We start from the raw sequence: 27,464 nt of genomic DNA on the forward strand, positions 1-27,464 counted from the left end.
ATGATGAAGTTGTTGGTGGAAGATGAGTGAGGATGATCTGAGTTACAAATGGGTAACTACAAAGGCAGGATCATTATCTCAGGAAACATTCCTGTGTTACCTGGGAAGCAAGGCTCAAATCTGTTCTAACAGACTGTAGTTCTTACCTTTTCTGGAGGTATCAGGCTCTGATACAATCTGAAAAAAGCAGTAAATGCTCTTCCCAGAAAAATCCACATATGCATGTTCACTCAAAATTTTTATACAATTTTAAGGGATTCGCAGACTTTTTATGAGGTCCATTCATACACTCCTGGGCTGTCCTAAGTAGGGTAATATCCTCTATGTTGCACATTAAAGAAAATTAATTATCTAATGTTAAAACTATATTTCACATAAAAAATGCCAGGTGAGAAATTTCAATTACAGACAGGCATACAGCAGATGGCATACAATGGAGCAGAAGTGCTGCAGTGAGAAATAACAATTTAATGTGAAGCAGCACAGTGATGGAATACTGAGACAAGGTGAGTAAATGCAGGGAAACAGGGGACCCGATAGGGGAAGGATTGCGAGAGGACCAAAACTGGACTGTTATTTTATCATCTTCTTAAGGACCAACTCTAATCTGATTGATATACTTGAAATCCAAATAAATGAAACAAATCACTTAGCTATGCAGCCAGTTGGGTCCACTGAAGATATAGGGTTTTGCCATCTAATTTTACCTCTAGCTGAAGTTTGCTGAACTTTGTGATTTTTTGTGCTGAACAATGGTATCCCTTTAGCGCTCCACGCTGCTTAAGCATCATATGAGCCAATAATTTGATTTTTGCAAGTGAATGATAACAGTAACAGGCTATGTAAGATGCTGGCCATATCTAGTGAACACTCTAGCTCCGATGCGCTTACTGGGGCTGCAGTGAGTCATCCCGTCAGCTGTGCTAGAAACTAATAATGACACAGCAAAGCATCCTTACTTACTGATTTTACATCCTTACTGTACTTGTCCAAACAAGGCGATGATATGTTGACGAGAATTACTTGGGTAGTGCTATAACTTCTGCACTGTTCTCCTTACATAATATTAGCAAGATACTTCTTTCTATAAAGATAGTCACAGAGAAATACAGAACCTTGAGATCAAAAAGAGAAACAGGCTAGTGCCATCAGTAGTTCATCTCTCAAAATTTCATCGAGTTTTTATCTTTCAGAAACAGCTGTTTAAGGTTAAAAAAATTCTTTACGAATAGTAACAGTTACTGTTGTTATTTTTAAGTGCTTTTAAGCTACAGAAAATATGTAGTAACTGTAATATTCAAAATGATAGCTAAACATTTTGTTCCTAGTCCAAAATTAAATCTTGATAATAATAGAAACTATAACAGTAAAGATGTGCCCAGTGGAATTCTGAAGAAATTAATATACTCTGTATCTTCCTTCACACTTAACTCAGTAACGGATTTACATTCGAGGGAGATAAAACCTTTTGTTTTCTTATCTTCAGAAGGATCCTCTATAGAAGTAGATTTTTCAGCGTCTTAGATTATATTTGTTAAAATAAGAAGGTGTGGTTTATCTCTAAGTTTTGTCAGATACTAAATGTTGTTAGTATTGCATCCTGGTATCAGAAATATCACTGGTATACCTTTTGTCATTGATTTTTCAAATACATGCCAGGTCTGAGCAATATGGTCACATGAGGGTCATATCTTCAGAAACACTCTGAGCTGCTTAATACCTATTATATACTTCTGCTGGAAAATTATCTGAATTTCTTATTTTTTAGTATATCTTTACCAAAATTATCTTTGAACTTGTAATCACAGCAGACTTTTGAGGCTATCTGAGCAAAATAACTAAATTCATGAAAACATAAGTTTATTGAATCGTACATACATACATACACAAATGAATAATAAAGATTAAGATGGGTAAAATGCAATTGCTAAACTTTTGAAGAGTCTTTAAACTCACATATATTAAACTTTCCTAACAACTGAAGTTAACCGGTTTGGGTCCTAAGAAGCAATCCTGCCACTGGTTAAAAATGGTAAGACTTAAAGAAACATCCAACACTGTGTGAGAAGCCATGACTTCTCCATTCTTCAGTTGGCATAAACTCATATGTCAATAAAACCTAAGGTTAATTTGAATGATGAAAAATACCATAATTGCCATTGTACTCTTTTATTTTCTGAAATTCCTTCAAAGGTGTCTGCAACCCATCAAATAAACCAGATGTATTGGATTTGGAATACTTGCCCATGATATATTCCTCCTTAATCCAATGTTTGAAAAAGACTGATTTTGAAAAGTAAAGTTAGAAAACTTTAACTTTTTCTTGATGTTACTTAGGTTTATCTATCCTCTATTAAATTCTAAAATATACCCATAAAAACATGTTGGTTCAGTCTTTTAAGCATTTAAGAACATACAGCCTGAAGAGGTCCAAATTTATAGGAATAGAATCCACAAACCGTGCAAATGTCTATGACTATGCCAGACTTCTTTTCAAAGCAAAATACTCCATCAGACAAGTTTCACCTTGTTTTTGGTTTTGCTCATCACCACAGAAACAACTTATTTCTAACACATGTAAAGTGGAAGCGATAGAGACCTAAATCTAACTGAATGTCATTTTTTAAAGTAGAGCTTTTCTGGGAAAATAAAAGTGGCAGGCTATTTTTCTAAACAGTTTATAAATCACTTCAAAGCTTTTGTGCTTTGATATTTTTCCTTTTTTTTTTTTAAGTTCTGGTTTTTTTTTTTTAAGTTTTTTTTGGGGGTGGGGGGTAATTAGGTTTATTTATTTATTTTTAGAGGAGGTGCTGGGGATTGAACCCAGGACCTTGTGCATGCTAAGCATGCGCTCTACCATTTGAGCTACACCCTCCCCCAAAAGTTTTGTGCCTTGAATGTGATACCTTTGAAAATGTACAACTGGCCATTTCTATAGTCAAAAACTGCCAAACTGCTCCCTCTTGAAGATTCTGTATCTTGTTTCAAAAGAAATGCCAACATGACTCAAAACCCTTGACATGCCAGTGGAGTAACACAGTGCTATCATTGTGAGGACCTGCGTTTCTATCAGCTTTTGCCCGGCATCACTGCTATCACACATCAACAACAGAGTGTTAGAGTCTAAAATGTTCTTATTGGTGAAGAACTGTTTTGACTGTCATCAAGTATTTGAATACTGAGTGTTTCTGGCCCTTGACACTGTCCTATACCTTACGTGGTGTTTACAAGTGAAATAGGAATCATGTTGCTAGTGCTTGGTGAGCTCAAGGATTCCTAAGAGCTCCAAAGAAGTGAGCAAATCAGATAGAAACATGGCATTGTTGATCATACTGATTACCTGTTTTGTGATTATTTTTGCTACTTCCCAGCCTTGCCAGACCCCGGACGACTTCGTGGCTGCCACTTCTCCAGGACATATCATGATTGGAGGTTTGTTTGCCATTCATGAAAAAATGCTGTCCTCAGAAGACCACCCCAGACGACCAGAAATCCAGAAGTGTGTCGGGTGAGTAAAGCCTCAAAGAGCACATTCAGATTTCAAGACTATACCATGAGAGTAGAGTATGTAAATGTTTAATTACATTAATATCTAAATTATCTTAATAAAATTTAAATTCATATATTTTTAGGTTGCCTATGGTCTTATGAGATCCTTCTTTAAAAAAGAGGCATATTGGCACTATGTGTATAATTAACCTCCAAGTACAGAAGCAATGAATGCTTCCCATTAATACATTTATGTGGATTTTGCCTAAAGAGAATAATCCCTGAAGTCATGTGAGAAAACCAACGAGAAGACATGGTAGACTGTCCACTGCAAGCATACATATTTTTATCTACCACAAATTTATATTTATATTTATATTTCCCACAAATGTGGGCTGTTTTAAACATGAATCTTTATTGAAATTTTTTTAAATAGACTTCATTTAACATTCTTCTCGATACTAACATTTTTGTCAATGCTGTATTTATCTCACTTCTGAAATAATCTAATTCTTTCATAATAAATTAAGACCCTACTTCAACTCAGAGTATTTCTTCTTCCTTCATGAACACTTTACCTTGTGAAAGCTTCAGTATGGGAAAGACACTTGGCATGGTCAATTGCAGAAAAGTAAACCTGGATGGAGGATGTTACAGATGGCTTACTTTAAGGAGAGCAGGCTATCTGAATTTTAATTTCAGTTTGGGGCCAAAGTAATTTTGTAGATTTAGGTAAATCATTTGAACTTCTTGAGTTATAGTTTCTGATTTTCTTTTCCGTAAAATAAGGGCCTGGCTAACCCTACAGGACAGGCAAAGAGAATATGAAAATGAATATATGTATATTCACATATGACCGAAGAATTGTGCTATACACCAGAAATTGATACAACACTGTAAACTGACCATACCTCAATTAAAACAAAATGTTGATACAGGACAGGCAGCATGAGCTTCTGTTTCTATGGCAATGTGGGTGACTCTGAAAATATCATATCCCCATGCTTCCTTCTAACTCTCAAATCCTGATTTCTATCTTGATGTTTTTGTATGTAAATGTAATATCCTCTTTTCTCCTCCTTTTTTCTCTTTTTAAATCAAAAAGTATTTAGCATGCCCTCCATGAATGGTTTCAGATAATATGTGCTCTCATGTCACTCTAAGGTTTCTTCCTGGCATCCTCCCCCGAAGGTGGGCACTTTGAGTAGGTGTCATCTTACTCACTGATTATCAGGAATACCAGGAAACAACCCAAAATAAAGCACTAAATTGGCATCCAAAGAATGATTGAAGATTTAAGGCCCACAATCATAGGCCAACAAATAACGATGGAAAATGCTAAAAAAAAAAAAAAAAAAAAAAAAAAAATTGATCTAATAAGCACATTTATTCTGGAAAAAAAAAAAATCACTGAACATCCTTTCACCTTATCATCACCCCTTGATGACAATAGCATTTATTCAACACATGTAAAGTGGAAGCGATAGAGACCTAAATCTAACCGAATGTCATTTTTTAAAGTAGAGCAACGCTTTATTAAATGCCTGCATTACCTAGGCCATACTGTAGGCTCAGGGGACACTAAGGCAAACACTAGAGGTTCAGATTCTCCTGGAGCTGACATGCAGGGGACTCTGGAAACATCACACATTCTAGTTGTCAGACAATTCACCACTTTAACCTTTCTCTCTCCTTTGTCTCTTTCTTTAAATTAAAATCTTAATGTTGACTTGTCAAATTTCACATTTAGATAGTCTGCAATGACCAACAGCATTATTCAAACAGTAGATGATTTACCATAACTCAGTGAATTTAAAAGATATTTGAAAATATCAAAACCCTGACCAACAATATCACTCTTTATTTATTTAAAAAATATTTATTGAATTCTTACTATGTGCTAGGCACTGTTTATAACCTTTTGTATCCAGGGGTGAGCAAAATAAGCTTGAGAGTAAATCAGTAATCAAACAACTCAGTGCTCTGGAATAATCACAAGTCCAGAGGCCAACTGGAGAAACCTGCTAAAGATGGAAATATCTAGCCTCAGAACTAAAATAGTGCAGGTTATCTAGGAGAAAGCTATTGGATTTTTATCCAGAGCTTGTTTATTTATGTAATTCTTAACAGTCTTATTAATCTGGTTTCCAACTACAACTGATTAGCATCAGAAAAGTGAAAAATGAGCTAGTGAGTCTAAAAAAGCAGATACTTGTACAGCAATAAACTGCTGATATCTAGCTACAAAAAGGAACAAAAATCAGATTCATCGTCATACTGTAGAATACTAAACTGAGTATTCAAAATGATCCCCAAATTAATCAGGAAAAGCTTAAATCCTGTCCCATAGATGCCATTTGAGAAACTGTGGGTTCCTATATACTCTTTAGAAAGGTTTCCATCAAAAACTATTTTTAAATAAATAAAGTTTAGACCCTTCAAGACGTAAGCTTCACTGATTCAGGAATTGTCTATTATAAGGCAGGAATGAGAATAAAATGGGATATCATCATATCTGTAGAAGAGTTATGTTTTGATTTCAAAAAACCTTGTTTCTTAACAGCTTTGAAATATCAAATTTTCTCCAAACTCTCGCCATGATTCACAGCATTGAGATGATCAATAATTCAACACTATTAACTGGAGTCAAACTAGGGTATGAAATCTACGACACTTGTACAGATGTCACAGTGGCCATGGCAGCCACTTTGAGGTTCCTCTCTAAATTCAACTGCTCCCGAGAAGTTGTGGAGTTTCAGTGCGACTATTCCAGCTACATGCCAAGGGTTAAGGCTGTCATAGGTGCTGGATACTCAGAAATAACCATGGCTGTCTCCAGGATGTTGAATTTACAGCTCATGCCACAGGTGGGTTTCACTCTACCTCCATACATTGGTTTTGATTATATTCTTTATTATCAAAGGATCATGGTAACCTGGGAAACTAGTTAGGGAGATGCTTTTACTTTAACCTCTCTTTCTCTTCAGTCAAAGAAAGGACGCTCCCTATTCTGGACAGTATAGTGGTCAAAGCACTAAGGGAGTAGTCACCCCTCAATCTGTCAGGTCTAGTTTCTGACAGTTTTCAGTTTTCAGTGATTTAGGTAAGACAGAAACCTCTGAGCACCCCAACTGCCTTGCTTCCGAAATAGCGGCCAGGCTCTGTGAAGACAACTGAAGAGGAAGTGAGGGATAAGGGGATATGGAGGTCAAGGAAGACTTCTCAAGGAGCTGGTGTTTAGCCTGAAACTTGAATGAGAAGAGACAGCCAAGGGAAGATGAGCAAGGGGAGGAGGGCATCTAGGCTGAGAAAACAGCAAGTGCAAAGTTGAAATGTCCAAAGAATATCAGAAGGTCAGCATGGCTAGATCAGTTTGAGCAGAAAGGAGCATAGTAAGAGATGCATTTGCAGAGATGGGCAAGGACTAGGTCATGTAGTATCTTGTAAGCTGTGGTATGGTTTGCATTTTGTTCTGAGTACGATGGGAACTACCTGGAGACCCTGGAACTACTTGGCTTTCTATAATGCAAACCAACAACCAGAAAGTAAGCACAATGGTCTCTGAAAGACCAAAGCAGGTATTAGAGTGCCCTGCACTAAGTTCCTGCACATTACCCAGAGTCAAGCAAGTTCCCTTGGCTTTGATTTTGAGCCAATTTACCTTCATATCACATCACCCTGTAACTCACTAGATCACTATTTTCTAAGCTCAAGGAAGATTAGAAGCCAAAAGTTAGAAGGGAAAAAGGTTTATAGTCAGATTAGCAAGAAATGATCACCTGATAGAGGTGAACAGATAGAAATATATATAATATAATAAATGTGCCTAAGAATTCGAAGTATATATCTTTCTGGAACAAGACTAAACAAGTGCATCTACCCATGAAAGGCTGAGCGCTCTGTTATACTACAGCCTAGTGAAGTTGATAATGAAAGTTCAAGTCCAAAACAAAACAGAAAGAATTATTCTCCCCAATACCTCAGAGATAAGACTTTGGCTCCAAATTTCTGGACCATGTATAAGGCTAGTTAGGTGATAAGAAAAGTGGACTGCTAGTAACAGTGGTTGTTTAATGTAAACACATAATTTCCATGACCGGTAGCACAAAAGGAGACAGGACTCTCCATGGGTAACGCCAATTTTACAGAAGCCCAGGTCTCACGATGGACGTGAGCATGGCAATGTCATGTCACGTACTGGGAAGGGAACTGGTGAATGCCCACCATGTGCTACCATCCATTAGAATTTTCTCTTTCAGTCTTCACAAGAATCTTGTCATTTCATAGGTGAAGAAATGTTAACTAACTTTGCCAAATTTACTGGAGTCAGGATTCTAACAGTTTGTTTGACTCCAAAGCCTATTGTCTTTCCCACATACCATGTAGCTACAGTAAACAGTGAAAAAAAAAGAATTCACTAAGCTAGTGGCATAGTGCAACTGTACCTATGAAAGGTAGGAATTCTCCCTGGAATAAAACCACCAAAGCTGTAAATTAGGCAAAACTTTGCACACATTAGTCTCCCAAAATGCTGCTGCTCATTTGAGTAGATTAGGAGTCTGGAAACTCCAGCCTGTGGATCAAACATGGCTCTCAAGCTCTTGATCTGTCAGGCCAACAATGACTTCTACATTTTTTTAGAGGTTGTAACAAAAAAAATACAAAAAACAATACATGAAGAGACCATATGTGATCGACAAAACTTAAAATGTTTTGTATCTGGTGCTTTACAGAAAAACATTTGCTGACGCCTGAACAGATGATTACTTGGATGATTTATTTCACCTAGAATAAAACTCACCAAAGTTATCATTTAGACAAATTTTGAACAAACTAGGTGTCCCCAAATTCATTTTGCTTATTTGACTGGCTGCATTTTTCCCATATTTATCTCTAACTATTTAAATAATATCCACTGAAATGTAAAATAGATATAAATGGATACAGAAGTGTAGAAGGAAATATAAGACAGAGCTTGAACCCTCAAAGGGCTTATAATATATACAGTACAAAATGATTGAAAAGCAATGACTCTAAATAGTCGACAGATACTAAATACCATGATTTAAGCTATTTACAAAGTAATTCATCGAAGAGGAAGGATGAAAAGGACCAGCGAATTTAGAAAAGTTTACGAAATCAAAGAGAGGAACACCTATGGCTAGTCACCTGAGCTCATCAACACCGTAACTAAAAGATTCTGTCAATTTCCAGGTGAGTTATGAATCAACGGCAGAAACCCTAAGTGACAAAATTCGCTTTCCTTCATTTTTACGGACTGTGCCCAGTGACTTCTATCAAACTAAAGCAATGGCCCACCTGATTCAGAAATCTGGATGGAACTGGATTGGCATCATAACCACAGATGATGACTATGGACGATTGGCTCTCAACACTTTTGCAGTTCAGACTGTGACAATTAACGTGTGCATTGCCTTCAAGGAAGTTCTCCCCGCCTTCCTCTCAGATAATACCATTGAAGTCAGGATCAATCAGACACTTGAGAAAATTACAGCAGAAACTCAGGTTAATGTTATTGTGGTATTTCTCAGTCAGTTCCATGTTTTCAATCTCTTCAGTAAAGCCATTGAAAGGAATATAAATAAGATCTGGATTGCTAGCGATAACTGGTCCACAGCCACCAAAATTACTACCATTCCTAATGTTAAAAGGATTGGCAAAGTTGTGGGGTTTACCTTTAGAAGAGGCAACATGTCCTCTTTCCATTCCTTTCTTCAAAATCTGCACATGTCTCCCAGTGACAATAACAAACCCCTGAATGAATACGCCACACTCTTGTCTGCCTGTGCACATGCAAAGGACAGTGATTTGAGTCAATGCATTTCCAACTATTCTTGGGGGACTTGGGCCCACAAGGCTAACAAGGATATAGAGAGGAACTTCTCCCTGAGAAGTGACTTCCTGTGGGATTACACCGAGCCGGGAGTTATTCACAGTATTCAGCTCGCAGTGTTTGCCCTTGGTTATGCCATTCGGGATCTGTGCCAAGCTCGAGACTGTCAGAACCCCGGCGCCTTTCTACCATGGGAGGTACTAGCTCACACATCCAAGAAAATTCCCCCACCATCAGTTCCTTCCTTGCTTTAATTTGCAGATATTTATATAAACTGCTCTTGATTGTGTTCCTTTTATAAGTAGATATTTCCAGTGTTTGAACAGCCTGCATTTCTATCATTAGGTCTTTGTTCTTAAGGTTAATAGTTTTCAACTTTACCTTCACCTCCTACTCTGACCCACCAAAGCTGTGTTCTTCAATTTTCCAAGAAAATTCTGTTGATAGTGCTATTTTCCTGTAGTTTATGGATTTGAATCTGATCTTGCAGTTTTTCAAAGCTTCATATGAATTACCTCTTTTAATGTTCTTAACAAACACAAGACCAGGCATGATTAATGATCCCTTTTATTATTGCTAACTATTATGGATAAGGAAACTAAAGCTAAAAGTACCAGAAATATGACTCTAGTCTGGGTCTTCTGACTCCATACTCTTTGCTTTTCGTGGCATCTCTGGTGGTTATAGTACCAAAACCTCTAGTTATGCTCTTACTTATGGCCATTGCTCTAGGACTCCAGTCTTCTTCAAATGAGTGTTGCTAGGTCATAACAATTCCTATGATGGCTCAGGTTTAAATGAACCACTAATTGGGTAAAAAAGTTTTTTTCTTTCTTTTCTTTGGTCATTTGTAGAAGCTCAAATTTGAGCTTGATATAACCCTATTTAGTAAAAATTTTCCTTTGTATTTTTTAAATGTCCATAAACAATGCATTTAAAAGCAAACTGCTGCTTTATATGATAAGTTTTACTCATTAGAAACAAAATTCTCAATAATGTGTATTCAAAGCCAAATTTGTCTGTCTTAAGTTTGCAGAATCATGTTCCAAAAATATATTTATTTTAAATTTGTTAGGGGAAAAAAGGTAAAAGGGAATAAGAACCAATTCCTCTTATCACATCAGTGAGTGTCTAGGACAGGCTGTTTCTGCTTTTGTCATTTTTACTTTAAATACCCATGAACATTAGCTCCAAGGTCTGAGGTGATCAGCTTACATTTGGGTGATTCATATGACAGTCACAGGGTATTTTAAGTTGCTTACATTAAAACTAGTTTTCACCTTGTAAATGCAAGGCAAAAAACCTAATGAAGAAGTAAGATTAGAGATTAGCATTTTTATTTTTAATTAAAACTCTCTTTAAATTTTATATATATATATATATATATATATATATGTATATATATACACACACACACACACACACACATATTTATGTATCTAGTGATTTTTAACGTGCCTGTGTGTTTGAAAGCATATCCTTTGTAACGTAAAACTTCCATGAGAGATTGGGCAAACAAAACAAAACAAAAACAAGAACAAGCAAACAAAAAAACTATAAGTTAAGTGGACCAACACAATAAAAACACTACATGAAATTTTAAGAATGAGAGATTAAGAAAGAGTAATGAAGACAAAACAGACAATCAGAGGCAGATGGAGTACAGGGGAGGAGCTATAAAGAGACTCACAAGGAAAGAGAAATACAAATAGCAACAGCTATTTATCCACTAGTGACCTGGGAAACTATTTTAAATCAGGAATAAGTCTCAAACATTCTGAGGAAAAATCCTGAGAAAGTATAATCGAAGCAGAGTCTCCTAAAGTGTTTTATTTAAACACTAGAAGCCTGGGGTCATTCTTTATTCCCCTGGGAGCATGGTTATCTAGAAACAAACAGAAACAGACTGGAAAGGAGGCATCGAGGAGAGCCTTGCTCCTTTGATCACAAGTGAGTGAGCCACGTCTGTGCCAGATCCAACAGGACAGATAATGCAAACAATTGTCTTTTTATGAAGAACTCTCCATAGATGTTAAATTGAAAAGATCAGCAGCATTTAGGGTTACTAGTCAAAGACATATTCCTAAAAATAATGTTGTCCCCTGGCAAAATTCACTATTATTTAAATAATACTTTCTGAATGATTTTAGATTCAAATACCTTTAAAGGAGTTCATTTTCCCCAATATTTGAGGATAATCCTTGCTTTGGCTCCACATTTGGTGGTACTTGTGAGCAGTGTTCAGGGACAGCACAGTCATACTTGTTTTACTTTAACAAATTGTTTTCTGTTCCTCAGATGTGTGTGAGGATACACCTCCTTGCTGTGAATAGTGATTTTGGTTTTCTTTTTAGTTTTCCTTTACTTTGGACGATATACAAGTTAGTGAGTCATAAATGTGGGATGAGAGAATGTATAGTAGTCAAACTACTCTTCTGTCTCAATGTTCTAGCCATTGTGTTGAGTGCTGAAAATATTATGGAGAACAAGACAATTCTCTCCCTAAAGGAGTCATGTGTCTGGTGGGGTATACAATTAAATAATTAAGGAGCTGATTACAGTGCAGAACAATGCATTACAATGTTTTCTATAAATACAAGACAGTAGAGAAGCATGTAATTGAGGCAAATAATCCAATATTAGAAATTCAGAGAACATTCTCCAAAGATCATGACATTTCTGGTAAATATGATAGATGGGTAGGAGTTAGGCAGGACAGAAATACTCCAGCAAAGTCACAGAAGAGAAAGAAAGTATGGCACCTTCAGGGATCAGAACACAGTGCCATAGAACTGTAGTCTTTTGTGGAAATTATAGGGAAATAAGAGTGGAGGGTTAATGAAGCATCCATCACTAAGGCCTTGTCGATCAGAGCATCTCAAACGTTGACAGACAGTTAAATTACCTGGGAATCTTATCATGCTGATGCTAACTCAGTAGTTCCAGTGTGGGGAACCCGAAAGTCTGCACTTCTAACAATAGGTGATGCAGGCAGTGCTGGTACAGAGACCATCCTTTCAATAGAAAGTCTACAAGCTATGTTTAAAGGTTTGGACTTGAGAGAGCAAAGGGGAGCCAATTAAAGCTATTTTTAGACAGAAGAGTGACATGACCTGCTTTCCATTGTAGAAACAGCATCCCCACTGCAATGTGCATTGATTAGAGGAACACAAGACTAAGCAGAGAAAAACTAATTTGGTGATTCAGGCATACAATAAGGATGCCTTATACTACAGGTGTAAGTACAGGTAGTAAGGGTGTGACAGTGAGGATGGAGGGGCATATACACAGACGTGGAAGAGGAAAGATGAAGAGCACTTGGAGGTAGACTGAATGTAAAGGATGACAGAAAGAAGCAAAGGTGTGGCAAATGATTCTAAATCTGGGCAACTTATACCATTTGTTGAGGTGAAAACAGAAAAGTGAAGGTCTGATGGGGTAAGAAATATTAGGCATTACATTATGGAGATGCTGAATTTGAGTGACTTATGAGACATTCAGTGTAGTGATCAGATATTAGTCCGGAAATCAGAAGAGACAAGGGCCAAGAAGGGAGTACCTTGGAGTGATGAGGAAAATAATAACTAATAGTTTTAAGGGCTACCGTACTAGGCACTGACATCTCTAATATTTAAATATTATGGTAGGTCCACAGGTCGTGTTCATTACATTTCATCCTACAGAAGTGGCAAGAGGAAGTGTTACTGGTGACTGAGACTCGCAGCAGTTTAGAGATGGAGAGGACCTCAGCAGAAGGGTCTGGCCTGTTGTCACCTGTATAGTTAGCAGTGACACTGCCCCAGCCTTAGTCCAGTATGCTTTCTGCCACATTGTGGAAAGCTTCACAAAAGAAAAAGACATGGGTTGGGTACCAGACAGAGGTGCAAGCCTGCTTCCTCTGCTGTTCTCTAACTGACTCACTTAGATTTCTCTTTTCACAAGCCCAGCTCACTTACTGGGAGCAACCGGGCAGCTGGGGAAACAGAAAACAGCATCAACCACAACAGCTTAACTAGAGTGGCCTCCTGGCCTGGAATTCTCAAGAAAAGACCATGACCATACAGAGGTGAATTATATCATCATGGCAACACAAATCCTACTCTCTAAATTTGGTAGGGTCAATTTATAGTGATTTTCAGAGTCTCCGTGAAAAATAAATAAATAAATTGATGGAAAAAGCCTTTAATGGCTTAAGAACTACAGCATTAATGTTTAAAATTTACCTTAATCCAGAGCAAATGTTTGATAGAATATTCAACAAGGAATGAGTGCAATGTTTTGTTTGCCTCCACCCCCTTTCTTGTAAGAACAAACACAGAGCTGTGCTAGTTTTTTTTTTTTTTTTTTTACATCATACAATGTTATCATTATTTACAGACTGGATAGGTGTCAGAAATTTACCCTGTAAAATCTAATTAAATGCAGGAAAAAACTGGTGGAAATTATAGTTCAAACAAAAGAGGATATGCTCCCTAAAGAGCTGAGTTACCAGGGCTTACATGCGTATACTGCTTAAGGAAGGAACAGAAGAAAAATCAACACACAGGGAGAGGTGGGAACATTGAAGGCAGGGCCTCAGATAGTCTATTTTTGTTCTTCATATTTTTTCTTCTAGGCAATTGCTGGAATAAGGTTTTGTTGGTTAATTTCACCATGCTAGCTCTGATATCCTTCTTCTTTAAAGTAATACTAATTAATTTACATTAATTAAAAGAACTAAGAAATCTGTGGGGATATATAATAAAATCAATACACATGCTTAGAGATTTTGCTAAAGTGATATTTGATCATTGACGTGACTATTGTAGCTAATATATTTACTTAAAATACAACTTGATTTTCTTATACTCCATTTGCCAAAAAAAAAGAAAACAAACACTGGAGGAAAGAAACATTCATAAAAAGACTGAGAAGGAATAGAACAAGAATAATTCTATTCAAATAGAACAATTCCTGCCTTGCTCCACAGAATTTTGCACCCAACAAAAGACACATAAGTATCTTACACTTAGATGCATGGGCCCAAAGTGTTCAGAAGAGGGTATTAACTTAGCCATGATTACATATCAAGTTAATGGTATGTAATCCTAGTCCAGTATTTTTTCTCTGCAGCACAAGCTCAATGTGGCTGCCTCATTTATCAGTAAAACGTTTCCTGTCCGAGCTGTGTTGTCTTTATCTAGGAAAAGATGCTATGGAGTAAAAGAATATCACAGATTTGAGTATTAGCAAGTAATATATGAGTGTCAGACATTATTAGTTGATAGACTCAAAGTATTTTCGTTTATTTGCACAACATCCCTGTTAGCTAATAACAGGTATTAAAAGATACTAATCTGAATTTTATTTACCCTGAACCTGTGCCAGATACTGGGCTAAACTGTTTACATGTATAATTACATTTAAACCTTGCAATAATCCTATAAGGTAGGGACTTACCTCAGCTGAGACCTAGAAAGAAATTGTAACTGTCAAGATCATACCACGAGACCAAGAAAACAAATTTATGGTAAACTGTGGTGGGAAGGGATAAATTGGGAGTTTGAGATTTGCCGATATTAACTACTATACATAAAATAGGTAAACAACAAGTTTTTTCTGTATAGCAACAGGAAACTATACTCAATATCTTGTACTAACCTATAATGAAAAAGAATATGAAAACAAATATATATAGTATATTTATGACTGAAACATTATGCTGTACACCAGAAGTTGACACATCATTGTAAACTGACTATACCTCCAAAAAAATGAAAAAGATCATACCACTAATGAAATATGGAACTAGAATGAGAGCCCAGGTATCTGCCCCAGAAAACCCATTCTGAAATTCACAACTTGAAAAAAAAAAGATGCCTGGATTTCAATTATATATGCTGAGAAGCTGCCTCCATAAACATTAACCTGCTTTCTCAAATTCACAGAGCAAGACTTTGGCAGAAATGAGGCTAGAATTCTCAAATTGTTGCCTGGTAGTTAAGAACCAACGCAACTAGTTTACTACACTCATTGATTCAGATTCTTCTTAATTTTTAACTGATATTCCTTGTAAGGCAGTGTTATAATTGGGATAATGGATACACTTACAATATTTCTATTAGTGCTTGTTTCTGGTTTTTTTTAATAGTTACTTGATGTACTGAAAAATGTGACATTCACTGATGGCGGGGATTCATTTCATTTTGATGCCTATGGAGATTTGAATACTGGATATGATGTTGTGCTCTGGAAGGAGATCAACGGTCACATGACAATTACCAAGATTGCGCAATATGACCTGAAGAATGAGCTCTTCATTAACACAGACCACCAATCAAAAAATGAGCTCAGGAATCTTAAGGTAACTTTGTTGGTAGCTGCTTTGTAGCATTCAAATCAATTGGTACTACAACTGCAAAAGTCCTTGACCCCACCAGGACCTCCAGTGATCCTACTGCTTGTTCTCTGTCCCCAACATCCCTCCTTAAGTTCCACGGTCAACTTCTATATCACTCCCTGGTACACACTCTCAAGTCCCTTGTCCATCTCTCTCTCTCCATCATATTCACTGGACCAAAGTATAATCCTGCTTAACTTGATACTCTCTGCCTAATCAATGTAGCCCCCATGTAGCCAAACTTGGTAAAAACAAACAAACAAAAAAAGAAAAAGAAAAAGAAAAAAGCCCCTCACCTACCTTATTGACTGTTCTCACTATAAATTCATGACCTCTAACTTCCAGCCAGCCCTTAATGTTGCTGGGCAATCAGACTCTTACCCTAGTCCATTAATTTGTCCACTTTCCTAGTTTTTTTTTTTTAATCTTCTTTTCTCTCCTTTGACACCAACACATCTTCCCCAACTTCACTTTCAGTTGATCCTGCTTCCTCTTTCACTAACAAAACTGAAACGATCCAAAGGGAACTCCAGTGTTCCACCACACCTGTACCCACACCCCTGCTTTCCATCTGACACTGTGGATAAACTGTCTATGCTCCTCACCAAGGTCAGCTCCTCCAATTGACCTCTGAGTCCCAATCCCTTCTACTTACTCAAGAGTATTTCTCTGGCAACTCTCCACTCTCTTCTGCACCCTGAAGTGTTCCACATTATCTAAATTGAGATACAAATATGCTGTTATTACTCTCATCTTAAAAAAAAGAACCCCATTGATCCCCCACTTCCTCCTCCATATACTGCCCCTTCCTCTGTTTCTCTTTATTGTAAAACTCTGAAAAAGTTGAGTATAATCACTGGCCTCAATTTCTTTCCTCCCATAATATTTTTGGAACTCTTTTCAATCCATCAAAATTCTTTCTCTCTAGTTCACCAATGTTAATAAATACAAACGTAATCTTACTTCACTTATTGGCTAATTATTCTACCCTCTGTGAAATGCTTTCTTTATTTGCTTCCACAATAGCACATTGCTTTGGTTTTCTTTGTCTCTAGCCACGAGTTCTCAATCTCCTTTGCTGTTTCTTTATCACTCCCACTACTTAAAAATATTGGTGGGCCCAGAGCTGACAACTGCTTCTCTTTTTTTTTCAGAGTTACAAATTCTTTTTTATTTTTACAAATACATAAATATTTTCATATTCTTTTCCACTATAGCTTATTATAAGAAATTGAATATAGTTCCCTGTGCTGTATAGTAGGTCCTTGTTGTTTATCTGTTTTATACATAGTAGTATGTATCTGTTAATCCCCAACTCCTAATTTATCCCTCCCCCTTCCACTTTGGTAACCATAGTTTGTTTTCTAAGTCCACGAGTCTATTCTTGGTTTAAATAAAATTTGTATCATTTTTAGATTCCAAATTTAATGGTACTATATGATATTTGCCTTTCTCTGTCTTACTTTACTTAATATGATCATCTCCAGGTTCATCCATGTTGCTGCAAATGGTATGATTTCATTCTTTTTATGTCTGGGTAATATTCCATTATATATATCTCACGTCTTCTTTATTCATTCATCTGTCCGTGGACATTTAAGTTATTTCCATGTCTTGGCTCTTGTAAATCATGCTGCTATGAACATTAGGGTGTGTGTGTTTTTTCAAATTATAGCTGTCTCTGGATAGATGCACAGGAGTGGGATTGCTGGATCATATGGTAACTCTATTTTTGTTTTTTTAAGAAACCTCCATACTGTCCTCCATAGTGGCTGCACTAATTTACATTCTCACCAACAGTGCAGGGGGGTTCCTTTTTTGCCACACCCTCTCTAGCATTTATTATTTGTAGACTTTTAAACGATAGCCATTCTGGCTGATGTGAGGTACTACCTCATTGTAGCTTTGATTTGCATTTCTCTAATAATTAGTGATATTGAGAACTGTTCTCTTTTTTTGTCTGCACTTTTCCTTAGTGATCTCATCTAGGCATTTAAATAATGTCATTATTTAATGACAGAAGGCAGATGACTTTCAGATTTTTATTCTCTTAATTTCAACTCAAGAAAATATGCAACTGCCTAACTGACACCTCTACCTGGGTGTCAAATAGTCATTTTAACTGATTATCTTCAAGACTCAGCTCCAGAGCCTACCCTCATCTCAATGGATGGCAACTCCCTTCTCCCAGCTGCTCATGGAAAAACCTGCTGGGATCCTTGTCACTTCCCTTCATATCCAATCTAAGTTTTACTTTCAAAATGGGTCCAGGAGCTGACACTTTTCGTCTTCCACTTTGTTGCTACCGCCCCACTTCAAACTACACTCAGCGCTCAACCAGATTAAGATAGTAGGTTTCTAACTGCTCTCTGCTTCCATTCTTACCCCTTTCAGTCTGTTCTTAAAACCAAAGCTAGAGTAAAATATTATACTCTGCTTATAACCCTCCCTACACATTTCTCTCAGGGTAAAAGCCCAAGTCTTTAAAACCTTACATTATCTGCCACCAGCACCTTCCCAACTTCATCTCCTGCTACTTTCCCCTAACTCTCAGCCTTTCCTATAAGCCCAAAGCCTTTCTCCATCTTTCATACATGTCTTCCCTTCTCTGAGCTCAAGGCCTTTTACCTGCTATTTCCTTTGCCTGTAATAATCTTTTCTGATGTCCACATGGTCTTTCCTAAAATGTCACCATCTCAGGGAGGCCTTCCCTGGTCACTTTATTTAAAATTGCAATGTCAACCTACTACTTCTTATATACTCTCCTGTTGTTATTTTTCTCCTCAGCATGTATCACTATGTAGCATTCTGTACATTTAGCTGATTTTTACTTTGTCTATTGTTAGTCTTGTCAACTAGAACTGGAGGCCTATGAGAGCACGGAATCTTGTATTTCATTCCTTACTGTGGCTCCACTAATTGCAACAGTGCCCAGCTCAGAATAGGCACTCAAAATATATGTGTTGCATGAAAGAATAAATATAGTAATGCTTTAAGCCACTATCTTATTCTAATTTTCCCAGTCATAAATTTCAGTAAAACAAGATACTTTTTCCTTAAAACACAGAAATGTAGCCTTCTGTGTTCTTAAAACTTTTATCATCATCTTCGTTATCATCACCACCATCCTCACAGCTACCTTATGAACCCAACACTGCTAAACACTGTTAATTCACGCTGGATCTTTTAAAACATGCCTTGATTCATTTCCTTATTCAATACAGAGAGGATTCTCTATTATAATTTCTGCAAGAAAAACTGTTTCTAATCATTACTAAGACATCTTCAGACTTCATAGGGGAGACACTCACGACGGGGAGATGATAGGATGACAGAGAACTGAGTGGGGCTTTTAGGGACTAAACGGAAGGTGCTGACCACCCCGGAAAGGAACAAGGCTTCCTTTCTGAACCATTAATATTTCAAGGAAGTAGTAGAAAGCAGCAATATCTGAGATCAATTATGTCAGATTTTAAGATTCACTTAATATGCAGGCTAGTTGGGGTCCGGCATTTCTGTATGTCATTAAAACTCACAGTCCAAAATATCAAATAATCTTAAATCTTGATATCCCCTAATTACTAACAGTAGACTTGATTTCTTTGCTGTCTCTTATGTGGGGAAAGAGAAGAAACTGTGCTGCTAGAAAGTTTTCACCTCTATCCCCTTAAAGATGTCCAGCTTTAACTCATAGTTAATTCATTTTGTGTCTTCTGAGTACCCTTCAGCAGTGTGGGTACTTCAGCTTTAAAGTTTTCCCTGGGGAATCCACAAGGCAGATATCCTTGCCTGCTGAAAACCCAGATCAGCAATAGCTGTGGTGAGAAGAAAGCCAGTGCTTGTGAATTACAGGGCTCCGCATCTCAGTCAGATCATTTTCTTCTCCCAGAGAAAAAGATTAGTTAGTGTATCATTTTGACTATGTTCCAGGCTCAGGAATAGCTGTTAAGAGATCCTAGAGAAAGCCTCATTTATCCATTCTGCTTTGGCTTCACAAGGGTAATGGGAGACAATAGCTTTTGTCTCACAGGACATGCCATGAGTAAAGGATTATGAATGGAAAAAATAACACAGCTGAAATGCAAAGAATGATTAGCTATACTGTAAACAGAGGGCTCCATAAAAGTAGAACGCTATGTGTGATTCACACTGTGATACACAGAATTGCAACCTAAATTCTCAGGATGACTTACATCTTATTTACACATCTAAGGTTGTTTTAAACAAATACTTTAGTGGCTTTAAATTCAAATTTTTCCATTGTTTCGCTTTTTAAGATTAGACTGGACATGCTCCTTGGACAGCATGATTACTAACCTTCTAAAATATAAAAGTTGAATGTTTTACTATTTTCTTATATAGCTGAACTCTTTATACAGCACAGGAATGGAAATTGCCAAAGCAACATTTCCTTCTTTAGTCCCGTATTACGTACTTCTGCCTCTGCTGGGGAACTCATTTCCTTTATAACTTACAAAAGTTATTAATGTGACAAGAATTGTGTTATTCCTAAACAGTTTCACTATCTGAAATATTTTCTGTTTTTTAAACTTGTTGACATTCCTCTTACACTACAGGAAAAAAGGACCAAAATACTATTTAGTAAATAAATCTTGAAATTAAGTCAAAGTTAGTTAGGATACATCCTTTTTAAAAATCTACTTGGTATTTCTTTTCACTTTTCAGCAAATTCGATCTAAATGCTCTACGGAATGCAGTCCTGGGCAAATGAAGAAAACCACAAAAAGTCAACATATCTGCTGCTATGAATGTGTGAACTGTCCTGAAAACCACTATAGTAATCAGACAGGTAATTACATTCACTACAAACATGAACAGTAACATACCTGAACCATTTCTCTTAGGCTGATTTTGTTTTTTACATGAATCTTATTTTGGTTTACTTTTTCATTTGAAAAATAAAAACTGTCTTATGCTTCTGCTAAATTAAATTCCAGTGAAATTTCATTTTACCTTGGAATTTTCTCTATTATATCAGCAGATGCACAACCAATGCTAACTAAAAAGTGTAAAAGTAATTTCACTTCCAAGGGAAGATGGCATCCCTTCACCTGGACTTCCTCTCCAGCTCCTCTTAAAACAGTGCAAGTTCTCTGTCAGTTTTTGTCCATGTATCCCCTCCACAGACATACTTGACTTTTCAACTGGGGCATGATAACTATAAATAGATAAGTGCTGAATTAACTAACCTGAGTATGATGAAAATCCAGAGGTGCCCAGAGGTGTGCACACCCTGGAGATCTTGCTATTCCTACCAAGAGTCCAATGATGCCCTAAAAAAAAAAAGAAGAAGAAGAAGCTTTTGTGAGACAAGGAGATGAACTATTGACAGAGATGAGACACCACTAACTGATTGTTTGCCAAACTCATTTTTAACAATTTTATGAGATCAGAGCAGAATACACAAAGAGCAAGCGTGAGGTCAGCAGTCTTCAGAGCCCTAAGAGAAGCTCTCAGCTCTTCCTGGAGTTAAGCCTACTTTAAAAGCATCATATTCCCTGGTTTACTGAAGCATTCCTACTCATCTGTACAAGCTGAGAACCCCGGAGCCAGAACAGTCCCCAAATGCTGATTATTTTTTCTTCTTGGCTCCACGGAGAGAAGTATCCCAGTGTAAAGATCCCAACATTCATGTTCTATCGTTGTCTCACAAAAATGCCACGTATCTCCACCTGAAATGGGTCATGTTGTGTAATTAAGTAATTAGGGGGTAGGGGGAGATCTTCCAGGCAGCATGGTATCTAGCAACTGTCTGCCAAGTGGGATAAATAAAAACACCAAGAGAGTATGTGGCATTTATTTATCATAAAGAGGTACAAGAGTCTTTCAAGATGAAACATGGGTTGCATTTTTGATAACCAGGACAAGTTGCTTCCAAGAACCAGTGTGGAAGACTGAGCACAACTCTGGAGGAAAAGCAAGGATGTAGGGTGACCTGAAAGGACATCATCTCTCATTCTTCTCCACGTCTCCGGCACACAGCTCTTGTACATAGACAGGGCCCATAAACGTTCCCTGAGTGAATGAAATGGCAGGCACTAGCAATGGCTAAAGGGAGGACAAAGAAGAATGGATGTTTGTAAGGAAACAGAGTTTGGAAAGAGGCGGAGGTGGGAAATGTGATGGAGACTATAGACAGAAAAACAGTCTGAATTTGAGCTTCATGAAGAAAACACAGGCACTGTGGCGTGCCATCAGACGGATGCCCAGAGAGAGGCTTTTTGGAAGTAGCTGGGACCCCATCTTTAGGGGGAGGGAATGGGTAACAAACACAACCACTTTCTCAGAGACTCTACTCTGACATCAACTGTTCACGCCACCCTGCAGTAAGAATCAGCATAAATCATCTTCAAGCTTATCACTGCCTGAGAGGCTCAATTTTACTAACCTGGGGGAAAAAAATAAACTTCATTTCTTCAGCAACTGTCATTGATTACAATCTTGTTACCTCACTTTTAGAGAGCTTTTTGGGTAATCCATTCATATTGTCTCCACTTTTAAAAGAACAGCAGCCTTATTTACAACAGCAGCTCCCCCCATACTGAGGGTCTACTGTGTGCAATGCTCCATGCAACACATTTTAGATTTATTATCTCACCGAATGCAGAACCCCAGTGAGGCAGAGTCTTTTTTAAGAAAGAAAGTTGGAAATAGGCTAGGAAATTTCAATTAGCTTGTTCAAAATTAGAGGAATCATTAAGTGATCAAGGAAGGGCTTGAGATATGTCTGGTCCCAAAGCCCTAACTGACAGAGTCCCTGAAATAGCAAGTTCCTAAGACGCTAGCATCTATCTTGAGTATGTTAATTTCCTAAAGACTCACAGCCCAGATGGCTTTTTCTCTTTCTCTTTTTTTCCTCTTCCCTTCTTCCTCTTCCCTCACCATTACCTTCTTCTTTGAGTTCTGCGCAAGCGTTATTTTAATAAGTACTGATGTGCCAATGATCTATATCCATTTTCCAGTCAGAACTATTAGCAAGGAGTCTCATTTGTAGCATTGTGGACAATCACCTGGTTTAAGTGTTTGCAATGTAACTGAATCTCCTCTGTCTTTTAGATGCGGATTACTGCCTTTTATGTAACAACGAAACTCACTGGGCCCCAATAAGGAGCACAAGGTGCTTTGAAAAGGAAGTGGAGTATCTCAACTGGAATGACTCCTTGGCTATCCTGCTCCTGGCCCTCTCTCTATTGGGAATCTTGTTCGTTCTGGCCATTGGCATAATATTTACAAGAAACTTGAACACACCAGTTGTGAAATCGTCTGGGGGATTGATAGTCTGCTACATAATCCTTTTCTGTCATTTCCTGAACTTTACCAGCACAGGTTTTTTCATTGGAGAACCACAGAACTTCACATGTAAAACCAGGCAGACGCTGTTTGGCGTGAGCTTTACTCTCTGTATCTCCTGCATTTTGACAAAGTCCCTGAAAATTCTGCTAGCCTTCAGCTTTGATCCCAAGTTGCAGAACTTCCTGAGGTGCCTCTACAAGCCCATCCCCATCATCTTCATTTGCACGGGCATCCAGGTTGCCATTTGCACACTCTGGCTAATCTTTGCAGCACCTGTTGTGGAAGAGAATGTCTCCTTGCCCAGAGTCATTATCCTGGAATGTGAGGAGGGATCAGTCCTTGCATTTGGCACCATGCTGGGCTATACTGCCATCCTGGCCTTCATTTGCTTCATATTTGCCTTCAAAGGCAGGAAATTGCCTGAGAATTACAATGAAGCTAAATTCATAACATTTGGAATGCTCATCTACTTCATAGCTTGGATCACATTCATCCCGGTCTATGCTACCACATTTGGCAAATACTTGCCAGCTGTGGAGATTATTGTGATTTTAATATCTAACTATGGGATCCTATGTTGCACATTCTTCCCCAAGTGCTATGTTATTCTCTGTAAGCAAGAGACTAACACAAAATCGGCCTTTCTCAAGATAATTTACAGTTATTCTTCCCACAGCGCCAGTAGCCTCACCATCAGTCATGTTTCACTGGACTCGGCGAACAGCAATGTCACAGCAACCCACCGCAGCTTGGGCGGCGAGTCTGCAGCCAGGCAGAAAAGCAACAATCTCCAGGCACAAGCATTTGCACACACGTGCAAGGAAAATCCTCCATGGGTATCGAAAGCTTTGCCTCGAAAAAGATTTTCAAGTATATGAGTGAGTCCTTAAGAGATGGTACATTCCTGAACAAAATGTTTCCAGGGTCTTTGCATTTAAGACGTGCATTTACTTTCTGAGCAAATACGTCCTCTGCATTTAGTCACTTACTATTACTACCTTCAGCAAATTTTGGCTAACATCCCCTCTGTTCCACCACCTGTTTAACAGAGAAAATCACCCTCAACCTGGAACTCTTTTCACTGCTTACAGCCTCCATCTGCTTCTGTCTTTACCTCCAACCTCTGAGGCACACAGTTAAAGGTATCGCTTCTATCCAAAGTTGGCCCATGAGGCATCATCCTTTTTCCATCCTCTGCCACCTCCTCTCAGACCTCCCTGCACGGGTCTCCTTCTCTCTTGAGCATCTTTACCTTCCCACCTCATCTGCTCAGTTCAGTTGAACAAGTGGTTGAGCAGGTACCCCGTGCTAGGGGATATCCTAAATACAAAGGTACCAGAAGGATCGAGGCATCATTTCCGACTTTAAGGAGCTCAAAATCCAGGCGAAGACAGTCACGTAGAGACATCTTCAGTTCAGTGTGGGGAAGCCTATGGTTGTGATTATGCGTTGTATGCACTGTAACAGTAGAGTGCAGCAGTAGTAGCCACCGTGGGGTTGACGGGAGAGTTTCAAAGAAGGTTAAATGAAGACTATGATGTTTAGGTGCAGTCTTGAGTAAAGAGTTACAGCTAATCAAAGAAAGTACAGAAAGCTGTTCCAGATATAGGAAAAAGCAGGAGCAGCAGCAGAAAGTGTGTCAAGAGGGTGTGTTCCAGGAAGGACAGTCACTTTGGTATTACCAGAGAGAAGTCCTCTTTCATATGCAACAATTAGATAATGAATGAGTGCCACAGATTGGAGTTCTTTTGTGAGAAGCTTAGGTCTTTATCTTGTGGGTAGAAGCTGACCATCAAAGCATCTGGTAGAAAGATGACAGATTCAAAGTCCTATTTTAGGAAGATCACTCTGATACGGGATGGAGGATGGGGTCTAGTTAAGAGAGAATTAAGATCTATATCAGGGAACAGAAATAAATATATATATATATATATATATATATATATGTAATATATATGCACCCAAGCTATATAGGAGGCAGTAATTTATTTTAAAGAAGTTGGTGAAGGATAAGGTGTGGACTTCTAGTTTGGTTTACTGAAGAGTGGCACGGAATACAGGATAAAGACTGGTTTAGAATAGAAGAAGGAATACTAAATTTGAGGTGCCTTGAATAATTCCAAGATGTGTCAAGCATTCATATGGGTATTAAGACTAAGCTCAGAGGCTCAGTCAGGACTGGTTATAAGGACCTGAATGCATGTTCACATCACTCCTATCCTTAAAAAGCAAATAAACATACAAAATATGATTGTCTCCAATCCTGACATTCATTCTCTTTAACTACCACTCTTTCTCCCTCCTGAATGCTTGAAGGAATAGTGTCATGACGGACTTGTGACCCACCGGTTCTGAGACCACTGAAATCTGGCTTCTAGATACACCAGTCTGAAAAAACAGTTCACAGATAAACTACCTGAGGGTTTTTATCTGTCCAAATTTAATGGTCATTTTTAAGCATTCATCTCCTTTGACTCTTAATGAGATTTGTGCTGTAATTCCTTCCTTGTGGAATTCTCCTTCCTCACTCTCTGCATGATTTTTAAAGCCTTCGATTATTCTTCAACTGGATGAAAAGGCTCTTTAGGTTCTGCTCTGACATCCCTGACCATTCAGTTTTGGTCTCTACTGCTTGCAAGTCTTCCTCTACCTAACTCTTAAACGTGGGTATTCCCCAGAGTCCCATCCTGGATCTGAACCTCTTTTCTCTCAACACACTCTCTCGATATAGTATTATCCATCTGCGTGTCTTAACTCTGAACCAGACAACTACCAAAACCACATCCAGGTCATTCTCTAACTAACCTACCTATTTGTTCCTCCAATACTTCAAAGGCAACATGCCTAAAATTTAATCCATTATCTCCTTCTCCTAACCCCCCCCTCCCCACACTGCCCATTTCTCAGCGTGCTGCGCCACCACTGGTCTAGTCGGAACCTGGGAGTTGTCCTATTCATCCTTAACTCCACTCTCTGCTTCACCCTTCTACACCCTTCATCATCTGTCTTTTATTTTCTAATTCCTGCATTTTCTCAAAACTTTGCCAAGATCTCTAACCCTGTCCTTACTTCCTTAATCTAGGTCTTCATCATTTTTTCATAGATTATAGCTTTATTTTCAAATTGGACCCTGGTGTCTCAAGGTTTTATTCTAAACATAGAAAAGATCTCACTAAACCTGCCACTCACTTCCTCTAGATACATTTCTATGGTAAAAATTTCTTTCTGTTACTCAGTTGTTTTAAAACCTTATCCTGATGCTCAGGCTCTTCAAGTCCAGCACGAACATCTACCCATTCCCGCCTGGTGCGTTACCCTTGAGAGATGGCCAACTGCTGGAGACTGTACGCACAGTTCAGAGCCTGACCCTCTCACTGCCTGGATGTCCTTTCCACCCCTTGTCCTCCTAGCTGGTCCCCCAGACCCAATTTAAGCATCTCCCCTTGTACCAAGCCTCCTGTCTGCCTCCGTCACAAGACCAGCTACACTTTATTGCATTTACTTGTTTTTATTCTAATTTATTCTACTAACATTTATCAAGTATGTACTATGTATCAGGCATAATTCTACACATGGGGAATATAAAAATGATGAAAGACAAGTTCTCTCCTCGAAAGGAGTTTAAATTCTAATGTTTCCACCATTTTGCAGTGAGCAGTCAATTCTTCTTCAGTAACAGCTCTCTCAACTGCTCTCTCCTCTCTACTGTCACTACTGTCATCATCACCATTTAGGCTTTTATGACTTTACCCCTCTGTTGTTGGAAGATTGCAAACCAGTTACCTATCCCAAGATTCCCCCTCTAATGCATGGAATACATCATTACAGATCAATCTTTCTCAAGTTAGTTTCAATATAATCATTCTCCCACTCAGAAAAATTTAATAACCTCCTATTGCCTTCAGAATTAAGCTACATTTTCCTACCTTGCTAAGCAAGACTTTCCACAGTTTGACCTCAACTCATACTAAATGGTCTAAAAAAAAAAACCAAAATAAACAAAAATAAAAAGAACAAAGACATGAATCCTAGTTGACTGCTTATGCTAAAGGTATGTACATACAACATGGTGACAATATCTCATAAAATTATTCAAGACATAAAATATTCTGATGTACATGAAAGTGTTAAGAAATGGGTATTCTGTTTGCGATTTCACTGACTTATAGTTCTGTTGATACAAAAACAGTTTCTCCTACTGACATGAGAGCAAAATTCATGGGAGAGCTTTCAGATTCTTGAGTGTGGTCATGCAAAACAGAAATCCCAGCACTGTTGTGCAATAGAACAATAAAAGAAATATTGTTTCATAAGAGTTGTGAGTTTTACTACAGTTACACAGCTTTCAACAATTATTCCAGGAGGAAAAAAAAATGCTACTCAACCTATGAAATTAAGTTCTGAATCCTCTGAACTCAAAGCGACCTC

At 38.0% G+C, this 27,464-nt stretch overlaps 2 protein-coding genes across 4 annotated transcripts in view; one reads left to right on the forward strand and one right to left on the reverse strand.

Annotated features, from left to right (window-relative positions):
* RFX6 (regulatory factor X6) overlaps positions 1-27,464 on the reverse strand; it is a 107,170-nt gene that overhangs the window by 69,198 nt on the left and 10,508 nt on the right. For 2 of the 3 annotated variants that reach the window (XM_074368452.1, XM_074368451.1), the window contains exon 3: positions 20,933-21,016. The gene's annotated coding sequence lies outside the window, so the exon portion shown is untranslated. Of the gene's footprint in view, positions 1-16,377; positions 16,439-20,932; positions 21,017-27,464 lie in introns of all 3 variants that reach the window. The other variant, XM_074368450.1, reaches the window with a different exon arrangement.
* On the forward strand, positions 1,969-27,414 carry GPRC6A (G protein-coupled receptor class C group 6 member A). The gene is made up of 6 exons (XM_010965471.3): positions 1,969-3,508; positions 6,053-6,356; positions 8,704-9,540; positions 15,474-15,686; positions 20,409-20,532; positions 22,800-27,414. The coding sequence occupies exons 1-6, from the start codon at positions 3,315-3,317 to the stop codon at positions 23,912-23,914; spliced, it is 2,787 nt and encodes a 928-aa protein (XP_010963773.1). The 5' UTR covers positions 1,969-3,314; the 3' UTR covers positions 23,915-27,414.

Source organism: Camelus bactrianus, chromosome 8 (genome assembly GCF_048773025.1).
Source record: "Camelus bactrianus isolate YW-2024 breed Bactrian camel chromosome 8, ASM4877302v1, whole genome shotgun sequence".
NCBI lineage: Eukaryota > Metazoa > Chordata > Mammalia > Artiodactyla > Camelidae > Camelus > Camelus bactrianus.

Coding starts and splice junctions, on each gene's coding strand:
- GPRC6A (XM_010965471.3), top strand. CDS start 3,315: ATGGCATTGTTGATCATACTGATTACCTGTTTTGTGATTATTTTTGCT. Junction 3,509..6,052: donor GAAATCCAGAAGTGTGTCGG/GTGAGTAAAGCC, acceptor GTTTCTTAACAG/CTTTGAAATATCAAATTTTC. Junction 6,357..8,703: donor ATTTACAGCTCATGCCACAG/GTGGGTTTCACT, acceptor GTCAATTTCCAG/GTGAGTTATGAATCAACGGC.